This window comes from Malaclemys terrapin, chromosome 13 (genome assembly GCF_027887155.1).
Source record: "Malaclemys terrapin pileata isolate rMalTer1 chromosome 13, rMalTer1.hap1, whole genome shotgun sequence".
Taxonomy (NCBI): Eukaryota; Metazoa; Chordata; order Testudines; family Emydidae; genus Malaclemys; species Malaclemys terrapin.
Window position 1 is genome coordinate 1,111,972 of NC_071517.1, and position 27,306 is coordinate 1,139,277.

A 27,306-nucleotide genomic window follows, 5' to 3' on the forward strand; every position below is an offset into this window, starting at 1 on the left:
TGAGTTAACTCCAGAAATCAGCTGAGTGGAATGAGACCAGCATTGTGACCCCAGTACGCTACAATATTCCTCGTCTCATCTGCCCAGTGATCAGCTTCTCCTGCAGCCCCTCTGTCCCTTTTTCCAGGTGACTCCCTCCCCTGGGCAAGTCCGACCCCTGTGAGCTCATTGCATGGCCCTTGCCCTGTATGTGTTTAAATCCCCCTGCTGTGCTGCGTACAATGACCTGAGCGGATGTGTATAGAAACTGCCTAGTGCTGTTCCCCTTCCCCAGTCTCTTTCTGTTCTGTGTGTGGGTCTCTCCAATGTAAGCGCCTCAGACCAGGGATTCCTTCCGGAGGGTTTGGGGAGTGCCTTGCCCAGAGTGGATGCCAGCATAAATACCCGATAAATAAGATAATGGAACATGAAGCCTTTACAAGCCTATTTTTGGCCATAAGATCAATGTGAGGCGCTTGCCTAGCAGGCTTTTAGCACCATTTATCATGTCCTCTTTGCGTGAGCAGATTGGATTTCCCCAGCAAAGGGTGAAGAAAAGCCAGTGCTAACCTTGAGGTCAGGAATTCCATATCCTTTCTTCAGTGTGATCTGAAATACATCCAGAGCACTAATATAGGCTGCTAGTCGGGAAAGACTTTGCTTTCCGCTCCCTCCTACTCCCACCAATAAGGCATTCCCTCGGGGAGACTCTAATATCCGATTAATTCTGCAAATGTGAGACACAGCATCTTCAAACAGCACCTGAACAGAGCAGACAGGAGAGGCCTTTGCTAGTCTGAACCAACATAAGAGCTTGCAATGAACTCCACTACATCAAAATGAAAAGCATATGAAGCAGAGAGAGTACAGGTGTAAAAAAGTCAGATTTCACCCCAAAATGCTAGGAGAAATCTCTTGCCCTAGCATTTCACTCTTACTGCCAGTTCACACTGATACTCACCAGATTCATCACGGCATTGACCTCATTGTACGTCTCCAGGGCTTCCACTAGCACCTTGTTCAGATACCCGGAGTCTGACACAGGGAAGTACTTGGGCTCGCCAATGCCCTGGGCAAAGTGACAGTAAATGTTGGGCTTCGCAAACAGCAGATTCTCACCAAGTTCCTAGTGAGAAACAGATAACAAAGATATTCCACAGTGACTGGCCACCCTCACTTTCCACTAGGGCGCCCCCAGACTGTCTGTATCTCCGACCCAAATGCTGCAGTCCGTTCACAAGCACAAGGGCTGGGTGTGGGGAAATGTAAGACCTGACTCCTCCAGCCAGGGGATAGTTTTACTCCACAGCATAAAGTTTCAGCCCATCTAAGAAATACCCTATTTCTAGGGTAGGGCCTCGACCTTGCAGCTGACTACCCAGACACTGGGGTGCACCTATGCACAGAGCCCCATTGAAGTCAATGAGGCTCTATGTGGGCACAGGGGTGTCCTTGCATACACTCAATTGCAGGATCAGGCCCTCCACCCCAATGCTGAATGACCATGTATGCTCTCACAGCCCATTATTACTTCTGCCACTAACCCTCAACTCTCCTTTTCCTCCGTCCCACTTATCGTCCTGGATGTGCAGCCAGAAGTTCAAACAGGATCACGGTGAGACCCCCTCCCTCCCTTCTCCATCACTGCGAAGGAGTCCTCCATCTTGATGGCTATCCAGGCTGTCACCTCCAGCTCCCTGCCAGGCCATCTGGGCTGAGGCCATGTCCTATCATCTCGTCTTTGTCTCCCACACCCTCCAGTCCTGAACTGGACATCAACCGTGGTCAAGAAAAACAATGGCCAGGTAGTCTTAAGCAGCACCTACCAAACCTGCTGTTCTGGAAATGAAAAGGACATCCAATCCAGGCACAGGCCAACAAGTGCTGGAAGCCCCTTTGCAAAGGTCGATTTCATAATTCATGTGACGAGAGAGAGGTTTGGAATCTACGCATTGAAATAATCTCTGGAAGAGTCGGGTTCTAACTGTCATGAGAACCCATCCATAGCGAGCGGTTACTAACTGGCAGCTATGCTTGCCACGAACTCTACAGCTAGCTCCTTCTGACATTTCTGAGACGCACTCTAATTCCCACCCTGACAGGTAGATTATGGGTCAGCTCCAGAGGCAATATGTATGAGGCATAAATTACATATTGGTAAGTGGTATCATTTACACTCCAAGCAGCTGGAAGGTGCAAGTTAAATGATTTAAACATCACCACTGAACCCAGCTCTGTCACCATCACAGACTCAGCACCTCAAACCTAAAAGCTCTTAGTATTTCAAAACATGGCTTACGTCAAAGTATTTTTTACAGGTAGCTACTAGAACTCTTTCAAAGCTTTCTTTATCTTTCTCGTCAATGAGTTTATCTCCATACACTCTCTCAGCTTCATGCAGCCAGAGCCGGACTAGGTCAATCGGAGTTTTAAGGCATTCAGCAGTGGAGAACAGCAGTCCCTGCCAAACATACAAATCGGTCAGTCCTAGTTTCTTGATTGATGCTCAAAATGGAAGAGCCAGCGCTGGAGAAAGCTAACAGCAAGAGATGGCAGGGGCATGGTACATGTGGAAGTGGTAGAGAGAGAGAAGACAGACATAAATTAAAATGAAATGACTGAAATAAAATACACTCTACCTGAAATATGTTAGAGAGGTCCCGGAGGTTGAAGACATAGTGAAATTTGATGGCCGTAGGCAGAAATGTTGATGTAATTTTCTGATGTAAGGCTGTTTATGGGAAAACACCCTGTATGTGAGAGCAGCCGGATACCCGAAGAGTACACATTTTAAAGTATTCTTCAAACATGACTCGAGTTTTCATCCTCTCTGAAGTTTATCAAATAAACCAAAATTGAAATTTTTGCTTCATCATTCTTCAGTGAAAGTACTGTGTAATTTCAATGCAAAGATGAGAAAAGTGGATTTTTTCCCACACTCACTCAAAACCCTAAACAACAGAATCAATTTTGCTGAAACTTTAAAACAGAACCATCTTTTCATTGAGACCATGCTTGGACCATTTCACCCCAAAATAATTTATTCATCAGGTTGTGAGACACAAAATAGGAAGGTGGAGAGGAAGCTGAAACTTGACCTGAATTAAAGCCACAGCAAAACCACACAGAACCTAACCACCACAAGCATGGAACAACAATGCAACAAGAGGTTTCTTGAAACCAGTATACGTGTTACAGAACCTAGACAGAATTAGAATGAAACCAGATCATTTTCATAAGAGTTTTGTATCATTCATGGTACTGACAGGGGAGCTTTAAAAGTGTGTGTAATACAAAGAAATACTAGGGACTGACTCACAGGTTTCCTACACTGTATAGTACGTTTATTTAAAGTGGGAGCGGAGTCTGTAGTTTCACAGACCATTTACTTTACCAGCTGTGTTTTACAGCTACTCATCCTGATGCCAGTAAAAATAGGGTATCATGTACAGCAGCAGAATCAACCAGATGGCCAAGAGTTCCCAAATGGGGGTCTCTACAGATAAGCACTAAATCCATATTTAAGCCCCTAATAAGAGGCCTCATTTCCAAGGTGCTGAGAAACCGAAGATCCTGCTGATGCACATGAAGCTGCAGGTGCAGCCAGTGGCATAGATAGGGATCTGTGTGTGTAACATTAGACATCCAGTGTAAACAATATGTGCACACAGCAAGAGAAACAGGACACTAGAGCCCCAGGTTAAAAGCTGGACTTTGTAATGAGCCGGGGACGTGGGGCTGGGTTTCTGGGGAAAGGATTCAACTCCCCAGGCCATGAAGCAGCAGCCTGCGGTGGTCACATAAGTACTGTGCACAGGGAGGGATTCTGTTCCATTGTTTCTGGTCTATCCAGGTTCTTATCCCGTCTCCCTCGCCAAAGAAGCCGAGCTCCTCCTAGGGGCACGTTAAGCAACGGGGCTGACACTTGTCATGTGTAGTTAGTGGCCGTGGGATACATGGAGTGGTAGATTCCTAGTCCCCACATCCCATGCATGGGAGCAAAGCAGCACTCCCCACTGCACAGGGCTCTGCAGTGCCCAGGACTGCACTACTCCCCATAACCTGCCTCCCACTAGCATGGTGCAAGCCCATTGGCTCAGGTACATCCCAAGCTGTCTGACTCCCCTCTCCAATCCCCAGAGCAGCTCTCTGCTGCCCCCCCCCCCACCCCCGAGGCATTGGTGTCAAGGAGCACACGCAGTAGAGAGCTGCAGTACAGGTGGGTGGAACAATCCTGCTGCAGTCCGAACATGCATTCTCTCGCTAAACAGTTCAGGTGGGATTTTCACAAGTGCTCAACGTTGGCCTAACCCTGCTTCCTTTGAGTCAGTGATAAACCTTCCATTGGCGTTCTGGGAACAGAGGTGGGGCAATGCCCAATTCACCCTTCCACCCGCACGGGGCACAATCAATACCCTGTACAGTTCCAAAGTGCTGCACAGGACTTTTCAGGGAGGTGGTTATTTGCCCTCTTTCCGACACAGTGTGCACTTTACAAACACTGGTACAACAGATACGATAGATACTGGTGAAAAAATGAAGATAGAGATCTGCCCTATATAATGCTGCCTTTCTAAACATGAATGTGCTATTGCTGCTTACCCAGCACTCCCGCAATTAGTGGTGACAGGATCTTCTGAATGGGGACCGGAATGTTACGGATTGCCATGTGCTGTGCAAGGATGGTGCTGTAAATGGTCACAAGTGCTTCTTGGCCAGGAAAACTCACAGCAAACACACAAAAGTGTCGCTAAAACAAAGCAATTTAAAACCAAACCTGTCAGGAGAGGGCGTGACTTCCATGAGAACCCCCACGTTTCCACCTGCCACACACATTGCCTGGAAACGAACCCACCACAGCAAGTGAGATGGTGGATGTCAGACACAGACACCACAAACTAGACACTCCAGCCTTCTACTAGTGTCAAAGGACCCATAAAAGGGGAGAGGAGGTAAAATCTAAAGAGAGCCAAACTGCTGGCAAAGGGGTGGCTACCACTGAGACTGAAGCTAAAAAGCCCAACCCAATCGTTTCTCCATTGCATACCTGAAGTCTGGAGTCAATCGTAAAGGATCCAGATGTTGGATTCATGCAGGCTACATACTGACAGTTGTGAATGTCCTTTAACGTCAGCTTGTTTCTGTCATACCTAAACAGCAGGTGAAGGAGAAGGATGTGTCTTTATTCTCTGAAGACTAAAGGAGCTGTCCCTCCCGTAGTATGAACCTGGCCCCAAACAACTTTCACACACACTGATCCCTCCCAGACGCCTTTACAGAGAAGATCCAGGGGAGATGTTCATCTGCCCAGTTTCCTCTCTTGGCAGAGCATAACATCTATTGCATAGGAAAAGACATTTTTTGCTGTCCAGAAAATAGTTACAACTCAGGGCAGTTCTACACTTAAAACACTGCAGCGGCAGAGCTGCACTGCTGTAGCACTTCAGTGAAGACACTAATAGGCCAATGGAAGAGTTTCTTCTGTCCGCATAGTTAATCCACTCTGCGAGAGGCGGGAGCTGTGTCGATGGGAGAAGCTCTCCCACCAACGTAGTGCTGTCTACACCAGGGGTTAGGTCGATAAAATGGCATCACTCCAGGGTTGGATTTTTCACATCCCTGAGCAATGTAGTTATACCAATATACGTTTATAGTGTAGACCTGGCCTAAGAGTAAAAGTAGGAAAGGCCAGTGAGATGGACCCACTGCTCCAATGCCACTGGGCAGCACTTCTAGGGGGGCTCACACTGGGCTCGCTATTGGCAATTCTGGACTGTCCTGGTCTCTAGAGATCTCATGATCCAGAACTGCTATGTTATGGATCATTCTCTTTGTGTACTTCAAATGTGCTGACCTAAGACTCAGAAGCCCCAGTTCCAATTCCTTGCTCTGCCATAGACTGCCTGTGTGACCTTAGCCAACTCCCTCAGTCTCTCTGTGCCTCCGTTCCCATCTGTACAATGGAGATAATAGCACTGCCCTGCCATACCTTGTGAGGATAAATACACCAAAGATTATCAGGCATTCAGATACTCTGGTGATGGGGCCAGATACACTCCTTAGACAGACACACAGAGCCCATCACCACAGTAGCATAATCTGAGCAAGAGTAATTCAACACATGGATGAAACAACTGAAGAGTTTAGCTACACAATTACCAGTGCCCATGGTCTATATGCTGCCTGATCAGTGTATGAGGTGCTACTGTGCCATATTTGTCCACTTCAGGCATATTCATATCATCTATGAAGTAAATAAGCTTCTTTGTGCCCGGAGGACCAAAATTTCTCCCGGATTTCTTCTCCAAGGGCTTCTCGAGAATAGCTGCAGAACGACAGCAACACCAATCCAATAACTTGTGCAGTCATCGCTTCCCGGTAAGATGAGCCTGTTTTCAGGCTGTTTCCAGCTAAGCACCTTACCCTGCAGCATGGCCGAGGTCGTGTAGAAGTTAAAGGGGACAGCCTGCAACAGGTAGTCCTCAGTGTTCAGAGACTGCAGTTTGTCCACCATCATGACTGACTTCCCTGTACCTGCATTCCCCACTAACATCACAGGCCATTTCTTTGCCACTAGCAAATCCATAAAATAGCGAATTCGGATGGTTTCTGTCGTATGGACCACGGAAGCCTGTTGAAAAGTCATCAATGAAATAAATTATTTTAATCAAGTTTAGTCAAACTGGGTTTGATGATAGATTGTATCTGAAAGTGAGATATGGAAATGCTTGTGCGTGAACATCTCAGGAGCCAGATTCTTCGAAAGGTTCTGCAGTTACAATTGGGGCTTGCGGTTACAGAACTGAACAGGCTCCAAATACGGTTTCCGAAAACCCCAGCCCTTGTCTTCCCAGCTTTGCAGTCAGTCAATGCACTGACAGGCTTTCCCCCTTTACTGGGGTTTTCAACATGTACAAAGCTAGAGTACAGCTTGTGAACCAGGAGCACATTGTATCCAGGTGAGAAACGAGCCTGTTGATTACAGCGACTGTTTCCTCAGAATCAGCCCTTGGCATGGGAGCACTGAAGGCTTCATCCTGCAGTAAGCAGCCCAGGAGACGGCAGTAGAACAGCTCACATGAGTATGGGCTGTCAGATCAGGCCCTAGATTCCTGAGGCCTGTGTAAACCCAGGACAAGCAGCAAATGCTCCCAGAAATAGGACGTTAATGGCCAACCTCGCTCCGGTCTCAGCAAACCATTGCAGAGGAACACTTTCCCAGAGCTGCTTCCTTCCCAGCAGGAGCAGATTTCCAAGACAAAACCGCTGAGTGCAGGGCACCATGAATACTGTGCAACGCCTGCGCCTAGAACGTTACCTTACCCCCAAATACTGACGCTCCAGGAAACCCAGACGTCAGCACTTCATAGTTGCAATGCTTGTGCCAATGATTTTCTTAACCATGCCAAATACAGCCTGGGCTCTGCTGTATTTCCTCCTCAGTATTTCTGTTAAAATGTGTAGTCTTTTGGACCTCGTTATGCTCCCATAGCATGCCAGCCGGACAGGCATTATACTCAGCTCCTTGTTCCAGTGCTCAGATAATGCTGGGCAGGGTTGCTGTGCTTGTGATATATTTGGGCTGTGCTCCGTAGACTTTTCGCTGACCCTAAGTGCAAGCCGCAGCGTGCGACTCAGACACAGCAAAGCCTGGTTTGTGTGTACAAGGTAAGGTTACTTAGCTGGTGCCTGGAGTCAGAGTTGGGAAGCTCCACTCCCACTATTTGCATTTGTTAATTAACTCTTTCTTTAAGCCAAGTGCAGCATGCTTTGCCCCTATTTGCCATCTGACTTTTTTTCATTTCCTGAGGGTTAATAGTCTGGAGCCAATATGCACTTGGGAGATGCTCAAGTCTCCCTCCTGTTTGGGCATCCATAATTCCCATATGTTCCCTCCCAGTTTTTCTGCCCCAGGTCTGGAAACAGGTGTTTAAAGACAGGATTGAGAGCACAAAACACACCACAGTGAGGAACAACTGAGATGTGTATGAAATAAACAATAGCCATAGGACTTGCCCAGTGTAATCAGAGTACATTACCATCTTGCATCCTAAATATCAGACTGACTGACCTACGTCACTGGCTGAACTTGCATAGCCAGAGGTTTAGTAATGGAAATAAAATAACCCATGCGTATGCCATGCTGTTCTTGTACCTTATTATGATATTGTCTGCAAGATCTTGCATGATTTATCAAGACGCCCTTTACTCCAGTGTGGAGGGGGGCAATAAATTAGTAAGTAAAGTAAAAAGAAAGAATCAAGGAAGATCATTTTTGGGAATTACCTGTAAGGGAATGTCTGGGTCCAGCTCAAATGTTGGCACTTTATCATTCCAAAGCATGAATTTCTTACTTTCTGGATCTATGTAATAGTCAAAAATAGTCCCTTGAGACGGAAACTTGATGGTTTTAAATTCATTCACCCACCATTTACTGAACTCTACACGATAGTCCACCAGCTGAGGAGGAGAAAAACAAGCTCATTATACAGTTTCTATTGCCTTTGAGGGACATGTTCAGTTAGTCACTCTGGCCCAAGGCTTTGCAGCACAGGCTGTTTGGAGCCGAGATGGATTCTGCGTTCTTAGGTCGCATTGAAACACCTTTGTGGAGTGCTTTACAGTAAAGCACAGAAGTCTAGCATGCCTGCCCCTGCAGGAGCCAGATACAAACATCTTTACTCAGCCAAAGCCAGGGTAAAGTAATCTCCCCACAGCCAATTCCATAGAGGAAGATGAAAAACACTGTCTCCCTCTCAGCTCCAACCCTGGCCTTCAAGATCCTGCCTCAGCCCCCTGCTCTCCAGTGTGAACTCGTGCTGCATAGTGAGAGGGGGAATTAAATAATTCTCCCCAGCTGGCAGAATCCTGCTCCCTGGCCAATTCTTGCTCTCAGGCCAGGCAACTCTTTTACACGATTAGTTTGCAGAGTATGACCACACTTAACTTCTCCCCCTCGTGCCTTCATAACAGGGTCATGCACTATAACGTACAGAACAGTTCATTAAAAGATTGTTATACAGAGGATAGGGATCAACTGTTTGCCTTATCCACCCAGAATTGAACAAGGACTCAGCCAGGGAGATTCAGGTTAGATATCAGGAAACACTTTCTAACTCTAAGGGTAGTTAAGGTCTGGAACAGGCTCCCAAGGGAGGCTGTGGAATCGCCCTCACTGGAGGTTTTTAAGAACAGGCTGGACAGGGATGGTCTAGATTGACTTGGTCCTGCCTCAGTGAGAGGGGCTGGACTAGGTGGTCCCTTCCAGCTGGACATTTCTATAGTTCCCTTTGTGTATTTGCCAAAGAGCATGTCACAGTTCCCAAAGACTCCCTTGGATTTGGGCTTAGACATTAAAACATGCACATTGATATTTACTGACACTTTCTATGTTCAGCCCTAGATCTCAAAGTGCTTTACAGACAAGTGTAAATATGATTATCCCCATTGCATTCACAGGGTCATCAAGCATAGGCACTGATTGTTAACTTGCCCAAGGTCACGCAGCAAGCAAAGGGCAGATTCTGGGATAGAATCCAGGTCTTCTGACACCTAGCTCTGTGCTCAGCCCTCTGGCCCAGAGTCAGCCTGGTACTGGGGTTTCTGTTGTGTGGAGGGGCCCTCCGGCCCCTTTCAGCTCCAGTCCAGCCCAATCTGCCATCCCTGCTACACACAGCAGTCTTTGGATGAAGATGGTTACACAGGGGAAGCCTGAGAGAGCAGATGTGAGCTGTGTGACTGTGCTCAGAGGATCTCCCTCTCTAGGGAATTCCCAGGAAGAATCCTTTTCAGGAGACACCTAAGCACTTTCTATTACATTGTTTTCTGATCAAATTCTCAATTTTTGCATTAACAAAATGTGGGGAAAACACCAAGAATGTTGCTACTTGAGCTCCTTCTATAAAGTCTGTGAGTCTGATCTAGCAGCAGCTAAGCCACTGGCTGTGTTACCCTTTTGAGCATCTATGGCCCTGAATCCACAAACACAGAGACCTCTGCTTAACTTTAACCACTGACTTCAGTGAGAACATGCCTGGGCTTAAAATTAAGTATGTGCATGTGATGGGTTCGGTCACAGAGACCCCCTTGGGACTGTCCCCTGATGTGCTGAAATTACCGCTGAGCCTGTTTTCCCTGACGGCTTGGGACTCCAGAACCCTGCCTTGTTGAGCCAGACACGCCAGTCTGCTGCAACCCCGACCCAGGTCTGAACCACGCCCCCAAAGCTGCGGGCTTTAACTGAAAACCACTCAGTTGGTATTTCTGTCTCTAGCACCCAGACACCCAGCTCCAAATGGGATCCAACCCCCAAATAAATCCGTTTTACTCTGTATAAAGCTTATACAGGGTAAACTAATAAATTGTCCGCTCTCTATAACACTGATAGAGAGATATGCACAGCTGTTTACAGCTGGCATGCAAGCCGTTACTGTCGAATGCTGTGTGTGAGAGAGAGGTGGGGGGGGAGGGTGGGTCTGCTGCTGTCTGAACTTACATGACAGCATGCTGACATGCTCTCAGACCCCCAAAAACCCACTCTCTCTCCCCGCACATACACAAAACACACTCCCTGTCACACTTCACACACACACCCCCATTTGAAAAGCATGTTGCAGTCACTTGCATGCTGGGATAGCTGCCCATAATGCGCCGCTCCCAATGCCGCTGCAAGTGCCGCAAATGTGGCCACGCCAGTGCGCTGTCAGCTGTCAGTGTGGACAGAGTGCAGCGCTTTCCCTACTGTGCTCTACGAAGGCGGGTTTAACTCACAGCGCTCTAGATCTGCAAGTGTAGCCATGCCCTCAGTCTCTGTAAGGCCATCAGTTAGCAGCAGCATCTTGCAGAACGGGAACATATTGAGTGTCATGAAGTGGTTTCATATGAGATGCATTTCATGTGATTTTATGGGATCCTCTCTCAGTAGCGATCATCACACCTTTGACCATTGTGACCGTATACGGCTCAGGATAAAAGGGCGTAGAGTTTGTTGTGAAGCTGGAAGTTTCTGACAAGAACTACGTCCCTCACATTGAAACATATGGTCCTAGCCTGTCTGTGGTGGTTGGCATATTTTACATGAAATTAAATGATGAGCTTCACTTCATTGTCATGCTGATGCAGAGATTCATCATCTGCCCTTATCTCAACTTGTGGCAATTTTGTTCTTAGCGGTTTGCCGAACAGGACAGTTGCTGTTGCTGTGCCAGGAGAACAGTGGGGCGGGGTTTGATAACTACGGTGGAAATGAAGTAACTCCTGTGCATGTCGAATCTGTCTGCTGCAGCAATTCGCAGCGCTTTCTCGAGTGTTCACATAAACCTCTCCACTTCTCCATTGGCTTGTGGCCAGTTTGGAGTAAGTTTACGATATCTGAAATTGGGTGAATTGCGAGCCTTGAAAAGGAGGACCATGTTCAGCTTTAATAAAGATGGGTATTCCACAGGCTGAGAAAATCTTGGCAGAAATAGTACTGACCCTCTCAACTTGTGGGTAACGAGAACAGTCACCTATAACAACCAGCAAATGTTTTCTATTAGGGAAATCACAAAAATCCCTGGTAACTTTAATCCAAGGGGATGTGGGCAGAGGAGATACAGGAGGAGTGTGATTTTGAAGAACTGTTGCCTGGCATAGTCTGCAGGACGTATGTTTCAGTAAGGCTATCAATCCCAAAGAACTTGACTTTTTCTCTGACCAGAGATTTTGTTTCTACCAGTCCACGGTGACTTTTGTGAGCCAAACTAATCATGTGATCCCACCACAGACACGGAAGAGGAAGTCTTCTATCTCAGAGTAGGAGATCACCACCTGTGATGGTAAACTCACCTGTAACATGGGCAAACAATTATAGAACAGCTTGTATTGCAGGAATCAAATGTTGGAGGCTACACAGAAGTTCTTTCCATTGAGCACTTTAAACAGTTTTGATGACCATTTGGAGACTTGTGTCAGATTCTCTGGAGGTGTTTAAACAAGAGAGCTTAGGGAATTGTGTGTGAGAGGACGACGTTTACAGGCACTGCTGCTTTCTCTGGAGTGTTACAATTGCTAGCTGTGTGCCCGGAGAACCAGTCAGCAGGGTTAGCCTGTCTAGGAGAATAGATAACTATGTAGTCATCTACTGCTCAGTGGGCGCTGGTGGGCAAAAAGAGGGATTGTTGAACATAAGTTCAAGAGGTTCACTATTATTCTGAATTGTGAAATGACATTTGTAAGTGTATAAATGAAAATGGGATTGTCCCCATTCTACAGCAAGAGCTTCTCTTTCCATCTGAGAGTATCGTTGTTTAGTGGACAAAAAGCCTTGCTGGCATAAGCAAGGGTGTAAGTTGGATCACATTGGTCAAGCTGTGTGAGGACTGTTCCTAATCCAACAGCGCTGGCATCTAATAAAAGTTCACTTCTCTTACCATAATCAAAATATGACATGACTACATCACCGGTAAGGGATTTCTTTAGTTCCTCAAATATATGTTGATGTTCACCTGACTAAACCCATATTTAATCTTTCCTGGTAAGATCTTTCAGAGGCTGTGTAATGGTAGCTAAACTTGGAATGAATCTGCCACAGTAATTTGCAAGCCCTAGTAGGCTACGAACTTCACTGGAGTTTGTGGGCATGGTGGCATTGTGTATGTTCTTCACTTTCTTAGGATCTGCTGAAGCCCCATCTTTGGAGAATGTGTATCCAAAAAATTCGAATGTGGGTTTATTGTACTCATATTTGTCTGGGTTTACTGTGAGATTCTGCTCCTGCAGTCATTCAAAACCAGCTGCTAGTCAAGTGTCGTGCTCTTCAGATTGGTGCCAAATACTAACGTGTCATCACTCCCATTAAGAGCTCCAGGGATTCCAGCTAGTACCTCACATATGGTGTTTTGAAATATTTCTGAGGCTGAAGAAGGCCACAACTGTGTTGTTTATAGTTGTGTAGACCCACATGTGTCATGAAGGTTGTTATGCGTCTTGACTCTAGGTGGAGCTCAAGTTGATGGTATCCTACTGTGAGGTCAAGCTGGGAGAAAAAACTTTGCTTCATTAAGATCTGCACTATTGGCATGCACAGTGGGCAGGGCCGGCTCTGGCTTTTTTGCCGACCTAGGCAAAAAAGCCACTCGCCGCGCACCACACCCCCCAGCGCGGCAGGGGAGGGCGCCGAGTCCGGCTGCGGGCCCGCAATCCCTGACCAGCCAGAGCGCCGGGGGGAGGGCAGAGAGCCCCCGGCGGCCAGAGCGCCGGGAGAAGGGCAGAGATCCCAGCCGGGGCTCTCCGCTCTCCCCGGCGGCCAGAGCGCCAGGAGCAGGGGGGAGAGCCCGGCTGGGGCTCTCCGCTCTCCCCGACCGGCCGAAGCGCTGGGGGGAGAGCGGCGAGCCCGGCCGGGGCCGCTCTCCCCGACCGGCCAGAGCGCCAGGGGGAGGGCAGCGAGCCCGGCCGGGGCTCTCCGCTTTCCCTGGCAGCCAGAGCGCCGGGGGGAGGGCAGAGAGCCCCCAGCAGCCAGAGCGCCGGGAGGAGGGCGGCGAGCCCACGAAAGCTTATGCTCTAATAAATTTGTTAGTCTCTAAGGTGCCACAAGTACTCCTGTTCTTTTTTCAGACTTTTGTAGAGTAGTTTTGTTTTCCATATTTATGACAGAGGACCCCTTTTGCTGAGCAATCACCTTGGTGTGGGTATGAGCCTCCACATTTGTAGCATTTTACACTTGTCATCTTCGTGGCTGGACCCTGAGTTTTCTGGGGTTGGTTACCATCTTGAACATGCCAGACGCAATTCCTCACGGAGCTCCTAGCATGGAGTACACGTGCTGTCTCTGGGCTTGGTGCCAGCTGTCACTGCTCTAGTTGTTGAGCATGTGTTTCTGACAACTGGTTTGCTCAAGCAGTGTCCAGTATTCTGACAAGTCATTTGTGGGGGTGTCTTGGAGAGTTTGTCTTCTCAGCTTATCCGACAAACATCCTTGTATCATTTGGCCTCGTATCTCGTGACTCACCTTTGTGAACTCACATGAACTAGCAAAGTGACATAGGTGGGCATGATACTCATACATACTTTCCCCTTCTCACTGATGTGCTTGACAGAAGGTATATTGACCACAGTTAATGTTTTTATGCGATTTAAAGTACCGCGTAAGGGCTGTTTTTGCTTTCTTATTCCTTGCTATCCCCAATGTCAGGCAATGTTTTAAAATATGGCACATCTCACTTCCAGAAAAGTGTAGGATTGTAGCTTTTTTGTGGTAGAGTCAGCTTCCTTCATCACAACAAACAGCTTTTCTAACCTTTCAAGCCAAAGTTTCCATCTGTGTCTCAGACTGGAATGAGATTCATGGACAGGAAACTCAGGACAGTTCGGGAACTTTTTTTTCTTTTTTTTTAAGTGGAGACTGCAGTCTAGCAAAGCGTATGTGTGGCTGTGAGAGATGAGGCAGACCCTGGATAGATTTCTTGTCACAGAACCTTGGTTAGCAGTGTTCTGTGAACACTGTTCTGTGTGTTCTGTTTTTTTAAAATAGCAGACAAACATGTTCAAGCTTTCTGATGCAGCCTGGCGGATACGCCACACTTCGAACGGCACACGGGGTCTGGCGGAGCTAGGCACATTCGCTGCCGTGATGATTACAGCATGGGAGGAGAGGTCTCTGCCAGTACAGCAGGGAGACTATTGTTCTTATGGGCAGCTCATCCCTTCTTTTCTTATGTTGTGGGGTTTTGTTTGTTTTCTGGTTCTTGTTGATCCTTGTGGCCAGTGCTGTGTCCTCGCTGGTTAGGAGCTTCTGGGATGAACTGCTCAGACACCCTTTCAAGTGAGAGTCCCCAGGCTACCGGGTCCATCCTGCAGCACCCACTCTTTGTAGCTAAGGGAACTCTCTCTCCCCCCAGTCAGAACCAAAGCCTGGAATGGACTCCTGTGACCTAGCTGCTGTACTTGCTACTCTAAAAGACTGGCACAGATTTCGGAATGGATTCCCCATAAACACTACGGCAGCCAACGCTGCTCCTGTGTTCAGAACATAGGAACTGCCAGACTGGATCAGAGCCATGGTCTATCTAGGCCAGTGTCCTGGCAGTCTTTAATAGTGGCTAGAACCAGATGTTTCAGCAGAAGGTAAAAGAACCCCCATTTCATTGCAACTATGAACTAATTTCCCTTTTGCTCTTTTTGTTTTCTGTGACTCAGAAATCAAAAATCATTTAAAAATACAAACCGCCTTTTTTTTTTCCCCCAGTCACAAACTGCAGAAATCTCGTTTGATTTCCTCAACATCTTCCAGACAAATTCTATGGTAGGCTTAGACTAAGCATGAGATATTTCAGAACCAAATAAAATAAAAAAAAAGACAGGCGATAGAGTAGCATTAACTCTGGGGTCAACACTTCAGCCTGTTCAAGCAAAGAGATCTAAAAAGAAAATTTTTTGTTACCGTCCAAGTTTAACTGGCCTTATATTACAAGCTGTCACTAACCTGGTCTTGAAACATCGCTCCTCCAAATGCCCAGAAACACGCAAAAACAAAGTACAGTTCATATAGCTCTTTTGAGGAGTCTGGAGGTGTGTTAGTTGGAGTCAGGAGACATTCCAGCAGATACAGTATGGTTTGTATGACAGTAATTTCAGGGACTGGGGTAATCTTCTTGAACCCAAACCTCAGTTTATCTAGACATGTAGGCAGGTATTTATCAAACAGAATCATTAAGTTGGCTTTTTCAGACTGTACATTTCGCTTCTCAATCCAGCTGCTTACCACACTACAAAATAATGGACATATTTCACATTTCAACATATGGCAGTAAGTAAATATAACAGTAATAAGCCTTTTCCTGCTGTGCTATGGGAAAACGTGCTGCACTTTGAAATGCATGGCATTCACACTTCAAAGAGGGGAATGTGAAACAGAACTCACGGGTTCCAGCCCAGATCCGCAGGGTTGATGTAAAGAATTCCAGCCCTGGATACTGTTGCTGGCGTTGCTGTCCTCAGGTGGCTGATCTCAAAGAGGAGTCTCATGGTGGGATTTAGTGGGATTCGCTCATTGCTCGCTAAGGTGAGCACCTAAGATGAAGACAACCAGACAGAAAAAACCATGTCGTTCCACAGGAGCAGAAATACACATGAGCTGGTTAATTTAAAATCATCCTCAAGTGAAGTTCTCTGATTTTTAACTCCAATAGCATCTCAGTACTGACCTTATTATCATCCATGACAGTATTCAGAGATTCAATCCACATGGGATCTATATCTCCATCGAGAATGATCCATTTGGGACCAAGGTGAGTGATGTTAGCCAGGTCTCGCATCGTTGTAGAAAACAGACCTGCCCAACACAAACAGTGTCTTTGCTTGTTTTTTCTTTCTAGTACTTGGTTTCTTCATTTAAGCTAAATTGTTCAGGAGGAGGTGGTCAAGAAGCAGCCACAATAGTTCCTCAATAAACCTGCCAGCCTTGCTAAAAATTTTCCCTTCTAATTCTAGGGAGAAGCCAAAGAAAAGATCTTCCCATTTCTACAGTCATTTTTAAAAGGTTTATGTATTGTTATGAATGAACTGCTTGCTGAGGTTTTTGAAATGCCAACATTTCATTCAGTATGATTTACAGTAAATGCAGCTACTTAAACACTATTAGAGTGCATTGATTGGAAGACGGTCGATTTCTTACCATCTTTCCATTCTCTAGTAGCTGGATGAATAACTCCAAATAGCTCATCACAGGTTACAGCTTTAGGGTCAAGGTCCACAGCAACGGGCCTTTTTTTCAAGGTTTGGTAAGTCTTATTCAGGGATTTCAGTACCTACAAGGAAAGATGGACATGCTCATACAGGACTGCGGTTCTCTAAAGAAGGCATCTACATCCTTTGACATGGTCTCTTGGGACTAAGCAATGAAAGCCACAGAAAAGAGTGGTAGTCTTCCCCCTTATCTGATAGGCTTTGGCCCTATGTCACAAATGGAGGCCCTGGAACCTCTGAAGATGTCTAGGCCCCTCCGAATGGCTGAAAGCCAGTGAACAGCACCAGCTGGAACTACTGCTGAACAAGATGATGGACATTTCCTTCAGAGCAGGCAATCTCCCACCCTAGAGCACACTGCGCTCTCTTCACTCTGAAACGAACTGGCTCTCAGAAGTGAAAGTGCCAGCTCCTCTCTTTTAATGAAGAACTGAAATTCAGGCCTTCCTGAATGATCAGCAATCTCCCCTTGCCGACACTCCTCCACTCTTCACCTCTCCTGCTAACAGGCCGGGCACCTACTGTCCTCTCAAAAGGCCTCATTCCAAACCCATTGAAATCAGTGGAAAGACTCCGATTGACGTAGTGGGTTTGGATCCCTAGGTGCCAGGGGAGGAACATGAATTTCCTGCCCATGCATAATGCACTGGCCACGTGGTTGTGATCACGGCTCCCACTACTTCTACCAGCAGCACAGACCTGGTGCCCACAGGGAAGGAGGACGCTGTGTAGAAGTGGCACTTCCTTTACCATTACACTTTGCTTTTTGAAATGTCATAATTAGGCTTGCTCAAGGTTCCAAGGTTTTGCCTGCTCCCGGTCAGCATTAGACATCTGAGGTGGGAGGAGTGAGGAAACTAGGAAATGTATTTTAATTGGAGAAGGGCTCACTAGCTCCTAGAGTTTGGAAAAAGCTGCCGCAAGAAATCTCTGCCCATTTAGTCTGCCCCCCTCTCCCCGCTGCCCCGTACCTGGGTCTTGCCACTGCCTGCGTTGCCAATGACAAACACCGAGTGTCTCACTTGGAGTAGCTCCTCAAGCTGCACCACCTTCAGCACAAAGCTCTCTTCTGCCTGCAGCTTGAGTTCAAGGATGGACTGCTTAATAATCTGTGACGTTCAGAAAAGATAGGAGAGCTTGTCCTGATCCACTGCACAGAACAGAATCACTACAGATCACAGCTACTACGTCCTTAGGAGGAACCAGCCTTTGAGGGTGGGGAGGTGCAAGTTAAATGGGGGATATCACAGGGTGACATTGGCCCTTTGAGAGAGAGCAAGGCCTGTGACTCACCAGCTCAGTGCAGTTGGGTTTAAAAGAAGGTACCTGGGCCATATAAATGTGGGAGAGCCTGGAAACAGGACAGGCGCATCAGTGCGGAAAGAGGCCGGTGAGAGAGAGACTCTGCAGGCCCTCCCTGGGATGATGGAGGAACTGTCTAGGAGGCCAGCACAGGGCTAGTTTGCTGACTATCCTGTCTAGAGAGCAAGTGCCACAAGGCTGAAAATGGCAGAGGGCTAGGAAGCTGGTGGAGGGGCTAGCCCGCTGGCCGGACTGGAGAGGGCTGAAGGCTGAGAGATGCCTTGAGAGCTGAAGCTGGAGGCCCAGAGAGGGCGGAAGGTTGGGAGTGAGGCATGGGGAGAGACACTGGGGCTGGACTGGAGAGCTAGGTGTGGTGAGACACACCGGGGCGGGACGTGGCGGGTTGCATATACTGTTTGGACTGTGCTGGGGAATTCTGGATTATGGTTGAGGGACTTTTGTTAGGATTTATGTGTATGGGACATGTGTAATAAATTAACCCTGTAAGGACTATATATAATTGGAAAGCCTTTAAGGGCTATTTCTGGGGACTCTGAAGGGGAAACTGAGGCAGACAGGTTTGTTGTGCCGCAACCTGCTGCAGGAGGACATGCCAGGTGGGTGTTGCCCTATGATAGGAAAAAATAGGAGACCCAAGAGCTACCTCCCACAAATAATCTGAATACCAAAGGTCAGCAAGGCCCGTGCCTGTGCATTCACCTTTTCAAAGTTCAGATCCCGTTTTCTAGGTACGTCCAGTGCTGGGAAAAGGTCTCCAATTAGTCCCATGAACACCGGCAAGTCATCCGTCACAATCTTGGGGATGTTGAAGTCTCGTAAAGCTCTCATTAGGACTTGATCCTCCGGACGGCCAGGGTCGCCTCTCTTCAAGGAGCCTGCTACCACCAGCACAGACTTAATCGCTCTCAAGCCCCAGTCATAATGATCCTGGCAAACAGTGAGCAAAGCCTTACATTGCATTTGGGTGAAATAAAATGGTTTTAAATAAAAGAACCAGAAAAACCACAACACCGTCCCAAAAAACCTAAACTCCAAAAAGTCTCCACAGCACCCAGAAGAAATGCCATTAAGTGTGTGTATTTGCAGGGGAAACACCGTTCAACACAGGAATGAACGAAACCCTAGCAACCTTTGGCTGGGTAGTGTGTTTTGCTTCCCTGGAAGCAGATTTCCATTAGCTTTTAAGTCAATTGACATGAACAATGTGAGGATGGAATCATCTATACAGGCTTTATTCTACTTGTAAGCACTGTGCTGCATCTCTTCATTTTCCTGCTGCCTGTCCATGCCGCAGGCAGGCTGAGTCTGTCAGAAGTCACATCAGTGTCTGAGTGGAATTTTCCAGCAATGTAGCTTAAAATGCTTGGAAAAATATAGGCCAAGTTGCTACTAATAACTTGTGATTTTTTAAAATATATGTATGTCAGATTTTAAAATAGATAAACTCTTCCTGCTCAAAGAACCATGGACTAATATTAAATTACCTGCTTAGAAAGTAGCTCTTTGCATAGTGTATAGAGAGTAATAAACTTTCTAGCAAGAAGTCTGGCATCAAGAAAACCTTCTGCAACAAGCATGATTTCACAGATAAGCTCAAAATCCGGGACAACCATAGCACAGGGTCTAAAGGAAACAAGGTGAACAAAGTTCCATGTCAAATTTTGAGAAAATTAGCCTTTGCCCACGTACATTCTCTGCGTCCCCGTCTCTGACATACATATGCACAGAGCTGAGCTATAAGACGATGGAATTTTGTGTGTTTGGATTTTCAGTATAGAGTCTTCATTATATTATATACATGATGTGTTTGCACACACACAATCTCTCTCACTCTAATAAAATAAAAGAGCCCTTGGTACAGCACGGTGGCAAATCAGAGTGTATAATCAGCATACTGTCAATTAACAACCAGGTTCTGATGAGAGTCATCCACACACAAATACCTGAATAAAGCCTTTAGATTTTCAGGCAATTCAGTCCGGCCTGCATAGCCGGGGTTCATTGTAATGAATAGTCCAACTGTTGGTATAAGAGCGATTATCTCTCCAAGGAAATTAAATGTTTTCTTTTTGGCACGAATTGCATCTTGCACACATTTTACCTACACAAGTAAGAGGAAGATTCAGTATCAACAATGTAGTGAATTACAGTGTGTATCTTAAGCAACCAAGCAGCACTGCCCTGTGCACTCTAAAAACCCTTTAAAACAAGTACTAACGGACGGGCTTATTGGGTGCAGTCACCCTTACTCTGAGCTAGACTGTGACTTCCTGTACTCACATTCGCTAGGAATTACTCCCAAGTAGTCCCATTGACTTCAATAGGTCTATTTGGTGAGTAACTGCTCCTTATTCTGCGGGTGGGACTCAGAATCTGGCCCTGCCTGTGTGGTCCCATTGATTTTGTGTAGCAAGGTGCTACTCAGCCTGTGTCAAGGATGGAATTGATCTCTCAGGGAGCACACTGACCTTCATGATAAAGAGATTGCATTACAGTACTTGTATTAGGTGAATTGAAAAATACTATTTCTTTTGTTTTTTACAGTGCAAATATTTGTAATCAAAAATAAAGTGAGCACTGTATACTTTGTATTCAGTATTGTAAATGAAATCAATATATTTGAAAATGTAGAAAACATCCAAAAATATTTAAATAAATGGTATTCTATTATTGTTTAACAGCGCTTAATTTTTTTAATCGCACGCTTAATTTTTTTACTTGCTTGACAGCCCTAATATATATATATGCATTAAGCACAAATATTAGAGCAATTACATTGCCTAAATTGGCCTATATCTTTATTATAATTCCATTCACTTATGCTAAGTATCCCATAACACCTTGCATTTGTTGAATGGCTTAAGTAGACAAGGAAATTGTCACAATCAGGACAGACGAGTATTTACCACAACATCACAGTAATTTACATAAAGAATAGCTGGATACTGGAGAAAACTTCCTACCTGCACAGCAATCACTGATAAAACTTCCACTGAAATGCGATTGAATTCATCAAAGCATCCCCAGGCTCCAGTCTGTGCTAACCCTTTGTAGATATTTCCACAGGACTAGAGAGCAAAGTGATTGGAGAAAGCTGACTGCACCATGGGTATTCATTACAAAAAGAACAGTTCTAAGGCATTAATCTGGCATTTACACTACACACTTTCTCTAGGATAGCCTCACACAACATAGGGTCATTCAAAAATAGAGAGGAAAAATCCCCCTCCTGTAGGGAAATTTTGCCGCCTTTGCGAAAACTCCTTTGCAGCTACCCAGGATTTTCCTCTAGTTTCAGCATGTGCTGTCCAGATAGCTGTAAATGCAGGAACTCCACAAATGCTCCAGTCCCGGCTTCCTGCCAAAAAATGCCTGAGACACACAGACTGAGTGTTCTCCCGCTGAAGTCAAAGCCAGAACTCCCATGGACCCACAGTCACTACAGGTGTGTGAATGACACTGCACAGCATAGAGAGGTACCCCTGACGCCTGGGCTTTTCCCTAGCAACTGGAGTGGGAAAGGAAGCTCACCCCAGCTGCCAGACTGTGTGAAATGACAGGATTAGCAGTGGGAAAGGGCTCTGCGGCTCATGGCAATGAGTTCCCATGCCTGACTTTGGTTGCAAAGCCACAAACTATTGCAGTAGCTAGCACAGCTAATGCAGGGGACACTCAGAGACACGGTGGAGGGGCCAATTAGAAATGAATAGGAGAATGCAATCTCCTAGCAATTGCTGCCCTCAGCACACATTGTGCATTGCTTGGGAAGATGAGATACTGAATTTGTCATGAGGGGGAGGAAAAGGATTGGAATTCAGCTTGCTATGCACTCCGTTTGCTGTACCCCTCCCCGAGAGATGGTCTCCGAGGGGCTCACTCCTGTCATGGTTCCAACACCGTCAATAGCCTCATGATGAACTCAGATGACCTGCTAATCTGTCCCCTGGCCAGTCTGGGCTTTGTCCCTGCGATATATTGGCTAGCCGTCTGTGCTGTCTAGTTTCAGGTAGCTGTAGGGAGAGGGCTCCCCCTGGGTTGACTGTCAAAGGTTTATACACTCACTGGCAGGAAGCCTTTCCTGATATTTAGTCTAAGTTTTCCAGCCCCCATTCCCCAACAGACCAGAGTTCATGCTGACCCTGTCACCACCACTTTGCCAATCAGTGTGTCCTGGGCAAGACTGCTTCAGCCACAAGCCTTTGGGGCAAGGTCCTTAGCAGCACCCAAGTTCCACACAAAGCAGGGGAGAAGGTTGGGGGTGGAGGTTCTGAGTGGGTGCTTCAAAGCATCTTTGCTTTCCCTACGTCCTGGAGTTTTGCGGGGCTGGTTTGCCCTCCAGTGTAATTTAGCCTCAGGAGCCTTTTCACAGCCAGCAAGAGGCAGAATGCAGCAGCACTTTGAACATGCCGACCCCCACCCCCTTCGAGGACTGCTCCCTGACATGGCCTGGGGAGGGGGCTCTGGGATCCTATCCACTGAACTCATTCATTACTTTCACTCATTTGAGTTTTACCTTGTAATCCATTTGCTCAGAGCAGTTGAAGACATAGACCATGATCCCTACAGCTCGGCCCAAGTCCTTAGTGGTCTCCGTTTTCCCTGTACCAGCAGGGCCTGCAGGTGCACCCCCCATTATCAGGTGAAGGGACTGGGTCAGAGTGATGTAGCATCTGAAATGCAAGGCAAGTGCACCATGTCTAAATGGCCAGCAACAGTCCCCTCCCCGCCACTGCCCAGCCTACCAAACTGCCGTTTCCCACAACTGCTGTCTAGTTTTAAGGCAAATCTCGACTGCACGATGTTAAATACGGAGGTTAAGTATGAGGAGCTGAACCTTGCGTACCGGTCTGTAAGTGGAGTAATGACCAGTCGAGGGGTGTTACCCAGATATTCATAGGAATACTGAAGTTGAGCATCACATATATTAGCATAGCAATGCCTTTTTTCTTCATCCCACCGATGTCTGAGCTGGGACTGCCAGGTGAACGCTTGAGAATTCTCCACCTGCAGAGCCAATGGAAAATGTATTTACTTTTTCTGTGAATGCTTTCAGTGAAAATGCACCCTAGTGATTCATTCCCCAAGCCGTCCTCATATATATTAGAGTTATTTATTTATTATGGTGCTCAGAATGTGAACAAGGCACCAAACAGTACAAACCCCTCACCCTGGTCCCTGCCCTTAACACATTAAGGTTTAAAGAACATGTATACATTACCCAGTCACCTGCGAATCCCTGTTTGGTTGTTACCTCACTGGATCACATGTACTCTTAAATTTGCAAGCAAGACTATTTTGTTCATGCTTTATTGCTCCACTCCATTTGGAGTATTTTTAAAATATTTGAAAATAATAAAAGTTATTACAGGAAAACATTTGTTCAAAAAGTACCAATGAACAAAGCAATGAAAACGTAGCCTGCAACTTATACCTTAGCAAGGATCATTTTTGCCACAACATCTCTGGCATGTACATCTATGGTACAGATTGTCATGATCTTCATTCTGTCTCCTGAGGTTAAGTTCCCAATGAGTAGTGTAATTAGCGTGTTTAACTGATTAATCTAAGAAAGAAAAGAATGGATTGACAGAGGAAAGTGATGTAATATTTTGCCTAGTTTTCCTGCCAAATAAAAGCTATTCTAAGGAAACTGCACAGTTTGCTGCAGTACAGGTGCAATCATAAATATCTGGCTACACACCTGCTTTTTGTTGTAATCTTTAATTGCATTTTCATAACCTTCCTCCAGTCTTGAGAACGCAATGCCGACCTCTGTTGTCCACCAGATCTGAGTGCAGGTTAACGCAATCTACCATAAACCGCATAGAAAAAGGGTCACAGACTAGTTGGTGGCAGAATATTTCATGTTCAATGACAATGCTGTTACCTGTGCCCCTCAGCCCCAGCTCTTGCCTGTGGTCTTTGGTCTTTCCCATGTTCTGGGCATCGGCCTGGCCAGCGCTCAGACAGGCACTTCAGGGAAGGGTCCCTGTGCCACACCTCTGCCCAAGAAGCCTAGCAGTGGGTCTTTTCCAGACCCCCACTGCCTCTCCTCAGAGGCCAAGATTCATTTACTTTTTCCAGGACAGCTCTGCCTGCTCCCACTGCAGACAGAAGAGGACCCAATTGTCTCAAATAAAACAAAGTTTACTAGAAAAATCAAAATCAAAGATAAAATGGTCCAAAGCTAGACCTAAGCCCAGCCCAGGCACACTCAAACCTTTTAAGAAATCAGAAAATCCTCAGCTCCCTTGGCTTCTCTGTGAGCCTGCTAGGCTTCCCTTAGCTCATTCACACCAGGAAAATTCTGCACAAATGTCTTTCCATTGCTCACAGTGGTGCCACTCTACCTCCCTTGCTAGTAGGGCGCAAAGCCCCAGACAGACAAACTACTGACACGTCCCACGCCTTGCCCTCTAAACCTGTTCAGAACTGTTCTCCCCAGCTCCTGGGGTATTGGCTGCATTTCCTTGCTTCTGTGTTAAACACTAGGGCTGAAATTCTGGCCCCAGCAAGGCCAGTGGGAATTTCAACAGCGCCAAGATTTCACCCTAATTCATTTGCTAGTCTCAGTCTAAGCCAAAATTTCAAAAGGGACCACAACACTTTAATTGTTCAACACTACTCAATAATTCCAGTTTCCCTGTAACTTGAATTGATCTCAAACATGGTCCCTGGACAGAAACCAGCCCACCTCCCCTGTCACAACTCAATATCCAGCTAAGAAAAGCGATACTCCAGAGTTCAGGGTTAAACACAGGATCTATGGCACATACAGTGACTATTTTATGTGTGTTGCACATGTTGAATACAACAAATAAACCCCATGTTCTACTCACATGACTAGTTCCATACCTGCGCTGGGTAATCAAATAACCATTGTTCTCGTGGCTTTTCTTCATAAGTCACTACAGCCTCAGGAATTTCATGGCGTAGTGTGGAGCACATTCTCTCGAGCACTCGATTTAACCAAACCTCAACCTAGGTACAAAGCCCCATTCTAATAAGTGTCCTTGCTAGTATAGTTCAGCATTACTTGCCTATTTTGTTTGTCTATTTTTAAATTGACAGCTGCTGACGTAGACTTGTAAATCTTACTGTGGGCTATGGTGTTTAACTGCAGTTGTTCTCTTAACAGGATGTACCTTACAAAGATCCTGGCATCTATCAGTCACATGTAGGGTGACCAGATGTCCTGATTTTATAGGGACAGTCCCAATTTTTAGGTCTTTTTCTTATGTAGGCTCCTATTACCCCTCACCCCATCCCGATTTTTCACATTTGCTGTCTGGTCACCCTAGTCACATGACTTTCTGTACAGGAAATCAGGGCTGCTTTTAAACTCTTGGGGGTCAGATTCTGGTTGGCACCTAGAATAACGGGCTCCCAAACAAGTGCTGGGCTATATGGTCACAGTTCCATCCAAGACCTGTCCCTGCACAGATAGGAATAGGCTGTCTGTGGCACTGTGCTCACAGGCCACTGCTGGGGAAGGGACAAAGATGTGGCCCACCCCCCGCCTGCATACAGCATTCCTCTGAAGCACTTCCCTGCACAGAGGCCTCTGTCTGTGATGCTTTGGAGGAAACAAAACAGGGGCAGACAACTTAGGCTCTTCTACCCTGTCTCTTGCTGCAGGTTTCTGGAGTGCATGTAGGTGACAATTAGCTCCCCCACTGCCGCTGCCTTTCCCCAGCTGTTTTTAGAATTCCCTCCCTAGGCTGCCATCTCAAAGACAATGGAACTTGTGTGTGTGTGTGTGTGTGTGTCTTTTCAGGGGGCTTTTCCCTTGACTTTGAGATATTCCGCACAAAAGAGGCTATGTGGATTGCCTCAAATGGGATGTTTTCAAGTCTAACTGATGAAGCATGGTCTTACTCAGATGAACAAAAGACAGAGGAAATAGACTCCCAGTTGATTGACTAGTTAAGGTCCCAGCTGATAGCAGCAAGGAGAATTCAGGCTTAGACACAGAAACCACTTTATTCTTGTATTAGTGCAATTCAACCTGCATGTTTAAAATGCAATTTTAAATAACTCCACTAACCTGCCCGGAACAGTCACATTCCTTATCAAAATCCACATACTCATCCTCCTTACTGTACATTCCCAAGCCAATCTTCAAAGGCTTGTTGTCTGAATCCATTTTGAACTTCAGCTTGGCCATGCTATCAAACAGTTTAGACAAGTGGCGGCATACCTTAGAGTAAAGCAACACAAGGATAAATCAGGAATTGCTGTCAGTGCACAGAAATATTTTACAGTTTTGACTAACTTTTCATACTTTTCTTTATGATCTTGCATCTCTGACACACTGTTATAACCAGGCTTGGCAGAATTTGATTTTTTAAATACATTTTGATGGATAATATGGATATTGATTTTAAAGCATTTTTTTCTATTTTTGTCAATTTAAATTTTCACAGCTGCAGGAAACTATTGGGGGCTTCAGCCAATAATTATTTAAAGACAGTAGACACAGATTCAAAAAGTTAAAGCTTTACAACCATTAAGACACAAACTATCAACATCATGCGTCAAAATATACAAAGTCAATATCCTTAAATCAATCTCTAATAAATTCTCACACAGAATTTTTCTTACTTTGCCTCTCTGTAAATTTCAATTTTATTGATGGAAATATTTTTAGTTGCGTGTGTGTGTGTGCAGTGAAATTGATGTTTACCAACATTTACCAATAAAAAAAATCTACTCCTTCCAAGCCTAGTTATAAATTTGGTTCAGCGTTTTTAATCCTTTCAGATTAAAGACATTATAATTACATTCTAAAGATTTCATGTAAGAAACAAAGGACTATCCATTAAATTTAAATCCTACCTCAACAGGGTCATTTCCATTTGATAAAATATCCAGCAGGTCTGCAGATGAAACAAAGTAGAACCTGGGAAAAGCCAACCTTTTTGTCTCTAGATATTCAGCCAAAGCCTTTTCACAAAGTGCCAAGCTAACACAAAGAAAGGGAAAAGGTGCAGTAATTTTATTCTTTGCAAAGTAAAGGTGGTGATGGGATCATGCTTTGTTGACTGCAGTGGAACAAAAACCTTCATTTAGCCTTAGAACAGGCAGTGGCAATTTCCCCATCTGACTTCACCAATATGCCTCAAACCTTCTCTACAGAGCCTAAGGGTCAGAGGGCAGCAATAGAATCAGCACTTTGAAAATATAGCTAGTATAATTCAGCTTTAATGACCATTTCATCATTAGCCTCTTTACTGAGATCCCAACAATCTGGCCATTTGTGATGGTTGCTTTTTGAACTGG

At 45.9% G+C, this 27,306-nt stretch overlaps 1 protein-coding gene across 1 annotated transcript in view; it reads right to left on the minus strand.

Annotated features, from left to right (window-relative positions):
* Positions 1–27,306, minus strand: part of DNAH17 (dynein axonemal heavy chain 17) — an 87,542-nt gene that overhangs the window by 33,966 nt on the left and 26,270 nt on the right. Inside the window, exons 29-53 of the mRNA XM_054047581.1 lie at positions 26,863–26,989; positions 26,072–26,224; positions 24,880–25,005; positions 23,726–23,833; positions 23,456–23,587; positions 22,868–23,028; positions 22,538–22,694; positions 20,988–21,092; positions 19,968–20,125; positions 19,509–19,647; positions 18,724–18,951; positions 17,673–17,810; positions 16,631–16,763; positions 16,161–16,288; positions 15,878–16,026; positions 15,440–15,722; positions 8,266–8,439; positions 6,403–6,610; positions 6,139–6,304; positions 5,027–5,129; positions 4,582–4,729; positions 2,619–2,710; positions 2,279–2,440; positions 941–1,105; positions 550–741 (exon numbers count right to left, since the gene is read on the minus strand). Coding sequence (XP_053903556.1) covers positions 550–741; positions 941–1,105; positions 2,279–2,440; positions 2,619–2,710; positions 4,582–4,729; positions 5,027–5,129; positions 6,139–6,304; positions 6,403–6,610; positions 8,266–8,439; positions 15,440–15,722; positions 15,878–16,026; positions 16,161–16,288; positions 16,631–16,763; positions 17,673–17,810; positions 18,724–18,951; positions 19,509–19,647; positions 19,968–20,125; positions 20,988–21,092; positions 22,538–22,694; positions 22,868–23,028; positions 23,456–23,587; positions 23,726–23,833; positions 24,880–25,005; positions 26,072–26,224; positions 26,863–26,989 — 3,835 coding nt within the window. The remainder of the gene's footprint in view (positions 1–549; positions 742–940; positions 1,106–2,278; positions 2,441–2,618; positions 2,711–4,581; positions 4,730–5,026; positions 5,130–6,138; positions 6,305–6,402; positions 6,611–8,265; positions 8,440–15,439; positions 15,723–15,877; positions 16,027–16,160; positions 16,289–16,630; positions 16,764–17,672; positions 17,811–18,723; positions 18,952–19,508; positions 19,648–19,967; positions 20,126–20,987; positions 21,093–22,537; positions 22,695–22,867; positions 23,029–23,455; positions 23,588–23,725; positions 23,834–24,879; positions 25,006–26,071; positions 26,225–26,862; positions 26,990–27,306) is intronic.